The following is a 6,000-nucleotide window of genomic DNA, read 5'->3' on the forward strand; positions in this document are numbered from 1 at the left end:
TCTTATCCATTTGATAGTTTGATCAGTAATGTTTGTATGGTAAAATACAAATTACACATTTGGCAGTAGTTTGAAAAAAGTACTTTTATGTTTGTATTTAAAAAAAACAACAACAGCACCTCCAAGTGCTTTTTGTCTGTAATACTTGTGCATCTCTATAAACTACAATATTGTGAAAAATGTCTTTTTTTTTGTTTGCTTTTTTGTGTAGATGGAAAATATTTTAGGCTTTTTTTTTTTTTTGTAATTTTGGAGATCATATTTTAAAGCTTACAAAACTCACAGTTCACCAGTACAGCAATATAGGCCAATGTGAGAGAACGAATGAAAACGATATATCAATACAGAATTTCAAATGAAAGTCTCCTGTGAAGTTGTATAAAATGAGATTCTTTTTTTTTTTTCAATAGGACTAAAAATGAATAACCTCAATTGTAACATTACATTTATTTCAAATGCACCTATGTGTTTTTTTCTATTTACTCATAGAGTTCAAAGGGGTAAAAAATGTAAGCAATAGCAGAGATATACAGTACAGTCATTGCACTCTTTTGTTGTGTGTGCATTTATGGCATTTCAAGTCTCATCTTTGCTATCACTTGTCAGACAATTGGCACAAACTACAGATGTAAAGGGATGCCACTATCCAGCTTCCTGCTCAAGCCCATGCAGCGGATCACACGCTACCCGCTGCTCATCAAAAGTGTACGCAGGCCAATTGTGCTCAGAATAGTGAGATAAATAAATACCAAAAGCTTGAATACCCATTAACTGTTGTTTTTGACTAGATTTTGGAGTGCACTGCGGAGGGCCACACTGACAGAGGTGCTCTGAAAGAAGCTCTGGAGAGGGCAGAAGAACTGTGCCAACAGGTGTGTAGTGCCTCTTCCTAATTGACTGACATGTATGTAATTGTGTCACAAAGCAATCTGAGTATCCATCAAACACACTGATCACATTGTAACCAGGTCAATGAAGGAGTGAGGGATACGGAGAACTCTGATAGGCTTGAATGGATTCAGACTCATGTCCTGTGTGAAGGCGCAGCCGAGGTATTAAACTTTAAAGTTCTCCCAAATTTAAAATGATGTCATGCAATTTTAGTTCTTATGTAAATTGCTGCCATTGACCAGGAGTGTCTTTTGTTTCTTTTCACAGAATATTGTTTTTAACTCTATCACCAACTGTTTGGGTCCAAGAAAGTTACTCCACAGTGGCAAGGTGACTGATGTTTAAAAAAAAAAAATTTTTTTTTTGACTGAGGCAAATATTCCAAGCACTATTCAATCACGCGCCTGTGGGTAAAGTGAGTCCTCAGTAATTTGAGTACCTAGGTTAAAAGAAATGCTTGAACTATTTTTTTCTTGTCCTGCATACACTTAATAGTTGTACACATCTCCAAAATATATATCAAGCCAATCACAATTGTTCATGCGCTCCATATCACTAAAATACATCAGAGAAGGCCAACTTCAAAACAAGCCATTTTACTAAATACTATAGGGACACAAATGCCTTGGAACATTTTTATTTTGAAGTTTTTCCCTGTATTGTGTTGCAGCGTAACAGTGTCAGGTTCAGGCAACCTAGAACACTTAATAAACAACAAACCAGAAGGAAGACAAGTAGCTTTTTCTCACGAGGAGAGTGGACAGGGATCTGCACCTTCTCAGATCTCCTTCCCTTCTGGTTACACATGCTCCTTATTTATTTATTTGGGTTGGCCCTACTTACAAAGCCATTCCTGCCCTTAAGGGTTGGAGCAAACACATGGCAAGAATATAAACAATCAGTTTGTGATCCTGGGGGATGTAGACAAGAGTCCCTGCCGCAGTCTTCTTTCCCAGGAACATCAGAACCGACCCCATGCTGCCCTGCTCCTCACACCTTCTTCACAAACAAATCTAACTGAAAACATCCATGTCTAATAGTCTACTAACATACTTATTGCGAAAAGCAAATCTGCGATAGCATATATCCAACTACCATGCTGAATCAAATGTGCTTTTTCAGACGGCAAATTCGTTTCACAGCCCAAAATTTACAGAGCGATATTTGGAGGAGGGCTAGGAATCTACTGTGCTGTTAACCACAGTTTAAATTTAAATAAAATGTGGACATCAAAAAAAGGATGCAAGTTTTTCATTCTGAAGTCAGTGTAAATGTGATATTTGTTTTTTCTGTGTTTATACAGTAATTGTTTTGACCAAGCAAATAAGTATATATTTTTTTAGTTTTATCCCAATACTCAATAGCGACACCCTTATGTGCACCCTCATTTAAAATTTTGGCTCCTTTTTCGGTGCATTCGTTAATTAGTAATTCTCTTGATTTGTGTTTGCAAGTTGTACAAAGCAAAGAGCAACAAGGAACTTTGGGCCTTCCTCTTCAATGACTTCCTGCTTTTGACTCACTCTGGGAAGCAATTCACCTCATCTGGCATTGATAAACTGTTTGGGCCCAAAAACAGCACGCAGCTCAAAATGTACAAGCCGGTAAGACACACAATATCATCCTGTCGGTCAGTCTGACGCTGTTTTATTACTACTATTGTTTTCTTTTTATTTGCATTGACATCTGTGGACCGTGCTTTCCTGCAGCCTGTTCTGCTCAATGAAGTTCTGGTGAAACTGCCAGATCCTTCCAGTGACGAACCCGTTTTCCACCTCTCGCACATCGACACGGTTTACATTCTGAGGACGGACAACATCAATGAACGGTAGCTACGCGCACAAACACACGCACGCCTATTGTCAATAGTGCTGTTCAGCTCCTTGTCGGAGAACACATTGTTGCTCAAATAGAGCTGAGACTGAATATGCGCATTGAAAATTTGAATGAAGTTCAAATAAAGTTAACCCCTCAAGGTTATAGTGTGTCGTATGATCAACCGGAAAGCTGAATATCACAAACTTTTTGTGAGTACCCGATGTGTAGGGTAGTAAAACGATCCCCCCCTTTGATTTGTAGGACAGCCTGGGTTCAGAAGATCAAGGCGGCGTCTGAAGAATATCTGGAGATGGAAAAGAAAAAGCGGGATAAGGCCTACCACGGTATGCATGTCACACACTGGCCTCTTTTACAGTGAGTGAGGTTCCCTGTAGGTAAATGAGTCTACACTTGTCCTCTCAGCTCGATCAGTGAAAGGAACTGGAATCGGCCGTCTCCTCGTTACCATCTTGGAAGCCACAGAGCTGAAGTCAATCAGGTCCAATGGTGAGTAGGAGCGCACTTACACAATGGGCTGGCTTTTGACTATTACATAATTGCTCTAGTTGGTCTCGCTCGCTCCACTGCTTGTCGACAATATATTTTATGGGCTTTTGAAAGAATTCCCTCTTACTTTCCTTTCATCATCTTCCCCCTTTCCGTCCTCTCCCCGGTACAGGTAAAATGAATCCGTACTGCGAGGTGACCATGGGGGCTCAGGTCTTCACGTCCCGAACGCTCAATGACACAGTGTCCCCCAAGTGGAACTTCAACTGTCAGTTCCAAATCAAGGACGTCTACCAAGATGTCCTCAGCATCACCATCTTTGAGAGGGACCTCTTTGCTCCTGATGGTCAGTTCCCCTGTTCAGTGTCTTGTCACTTCATGTGTTATGATAACCAGTCAATTTTGAGATAGGAAGGTGTACAAATGACCATTATTGTGATGATTTTTTTTTTAAAAGAGATGGAGATTGTGTAACACATCTTGTTCAATGAAATCCCTGCTATATGACAGAACTCGACTTTTTTTTTCTGCTTTTAACTGTATATTTTCTGTGGTCTTCACATGTGGGAAAGAAAAGCCAGAGTCACCACAGATTGATTGAACATATTGTTAGCGCTTAATCTTCTAAAGTAATCAACGACTCAAATATTTGTTTCTCATTCATTTATTTATCATAAATAACTTATTTATAATAAATAAGTATCTGGGATTGAATGTCTGGAAAAGGAAAAAACACACTTAAAAATATGTTGTTGGGATTGAATGAGTTATGTACAAAAACAAAAAATCCCATAGCAAAACACACTCATCATCACTCATGCATAAACAATTTTGTTAGGATTGTAACTTATAAACCCTTTTCAAATATACACAAATAAACATAAAGAAATAAATATGAAAATAAAATAAACGGCTCTCTTTCGGCTATTGAAAACTTCCCAAATCACTTAAAAATATTTCTCTTCTGTTCTCAGAGTTCCTGGGACGGACGGAGGTTCCTGTGGCAACCATAAAGAAAGAAATGGAGAACAAGGGCGCCGTAACGCGACGTCTTCTCCTGCACGAGGTGTCCACTGGGGAAGTATGGGTCCGACTGGACCTGCAGCTCTTTAAAAGCAAATAACCAAGTTGCCATGCGCCTTAATATTGTGATGAAGGAAGACAGGAAACCTGTCTGACGTTACCTCAGTCCTCCAGAAGAGCTCTATTCTTTTGTTTGGATGAAAAAGGGGAGTTTTGCTGAATCCTCAGTGAGATTCAGGGCAGAGTCCACTAAGCAATGGGGTTGTGGACTAGAGGTTGTAGAATGGTCAGGTGTGAAGCAAGGCAGCAAGCATGACTGATGCCTTTGCTACTGTGTTGTCTCGTCATCGTTCTGACATGAAAACATTGTCGCAGTAGCACTGGCTTGAGCGCAGTCTGCTGTTGGAGGTAGAAGCTCTCAGGCTAAGTCACTTAGGACACACTGATATCTCCTCTTTGGTTTTGCCAAACTCGTTGACATCCTTATTTTGTTTGATGTGTGCATTATTATCTCACAGTTTGTAACAAAATGTATATTTTGTTCAAAACAGTGTACAGTGAACATACTGATCTTCACCATATATGGTGAATAACTAGGCCTTTTTTAATGTGATTCATTAGTTGTAAAATCACTGTTTGTTTTTTGTTTTTGTTTTTTTTTTTGTAGGGGATTTCTACTATTTGACCAGGGTGTTCAAAACCCTTTTAAGGGATCGTCCACTTAGCTATTTTCACCAGTAAAAAGTTCATCTTAATAATTATGTTTCAATCACAGTTAACAACTTTCAAAACACATTTTGCCACTTGCAGTCGACAAATGTCATCACCTGTGCTCGCCCGTTGGTCATGTGACATTCACAGATGGAGCTGTGATCTCTCCTTACTTGAGCCTTTAGCACATGATTTCCTTTTCAGTTGACAGCAAGTGGTAACGTGGGTTTTAAAAGTGTTATACATGAAAAATCAAATGATTTTAAGTCAAACTTAATTGCCAAAAATGGCAAAATAAGCGGAGTATTATTTCTCAATGTTTTTAAATACTTTGGAGTGTTTGGGCTGGTTTGTTTGATTCATTTTTAATTTTGATTTTGTCTGGTAATACCATCACCACCATTTGCCTCCCTATAGTCCCTTGCAAACATCTTTTGGATTGAAGCTGAATCTAATGCAGCATTTGTGCAATAATATTGTTCATAATTCTCTTTCACCTGTTAGAAGTAACTCCTTTAATGTTTATAGGTATAGTCGGGCTTGCTGCATCACTTAGTTCAAATTTATTAAGTGACTTCCTGTTCTATCCCACCCCAGATTTGAATGTCACCCCACCGACAGCCTGCCGGGGTTCTGCATCTTGATAAAAATCTGTATTTATTTCTTAATTTATGTGTTGGACTTTCCAAAGGTACGTCACCTTGCGTGATCATTGTCGGGTTGTTTTTAAGGTAATCAAAGCTTGTTATCTTCTCATAAATTGTTGAGTTTTGCTTCAAATCGGTTCACTTGCTCTTGAGTTACTCTCGTTAGGTCAACTAGGTTTTTATTTCTTTTATTAATAACTTCAATATTTTTTTTCTGTGCAGAGACTGGGCAGCCTAAGTGTTCCGAATAGACTTGTAAAACATGTTTGTTTGGTTGTACTTGTTTTTTTTTGTTTTTTTTTTTGCACAACCATCTGCTGTGCCCACAGAGTCTGTCTGTTTACCTGCTGTTTGTACTGACCGAGGCCTGCTTGTCCTGTCCAATTAAAGACATTTAAAATAA

General features: G+C 38.8%; 1 protein-coding gene across 3 annotated transcripts in view; it reads left to right on the forward strand.

Annotated features, from left to right (window-relative positions):
- Positions 1 to 6,000, forward strand: part of itsn2b (intersectin 2b) — a 28,999-nt gene extending 22,999 nt beyond the window's left edge. For all 3 annotated transcript variants that reach the window (XM_088412792.1, XM_088412794.1, XM_088412793.1), the window contains 10 exons: positions 607 to 705; positions 789 to 872; positions 969 to 1,052; positions 1,159 to 1,221; positions 2,346 to 2,495; positions 2,601 to 2,719; positions 2,971 to 3,053; positions 3,133 to 3,216; positions 3,389 to 3,562; positions 4,191 to 6,000. In XM_088412792.1, the coding sequence (XP_088268918.1) occupies positions 607 to 705; positions 789 to 872; positions 969 to 1,052; positions 1,159 to 1,221; positions 2,346 to 2,495; positions 2,601 to 2,719; positions 2,971 to 3,053; positions 3,133 to 3,216; positions 3,389 to 3,562; positions 4,191 to 4,339 (1,089 nt within the window). In that variant the 3' untranslated portion in view covers positions 4,340 to 6,000. The remainder of the gene's footprint in view (positions 1 to 606; positions 706 to 788; positions 873 to 968; positions 1,053 to 1,158; positions 1,222 to 2,345; positions 2,496 to 2,600; positions 2,720 to 2,970; positions 3,054 to 3,132; positions 3,217 to 3,388; positions 3,563 to 4,190) is intronic.

The sequence above is a fragment of the Hippichthys cyanospilos genome, chromosome 4 (assembly GCF_059441005.1).
Source record: "Hippichthys cyanospilos isolate Australia breed blue-spotted pipefish chromosome 4, RoL_Hcya_1.0, whole genome shotgun sequence".
In the NCBI taxonomy this organism is placed as follows: domain Eukaryota; kingdom Metazoa; phylum Chordata; class Actinopteri; order Syngnathiformes; family Syngnathidae; genus Hippichthys; species Hippichthys cyanospilos.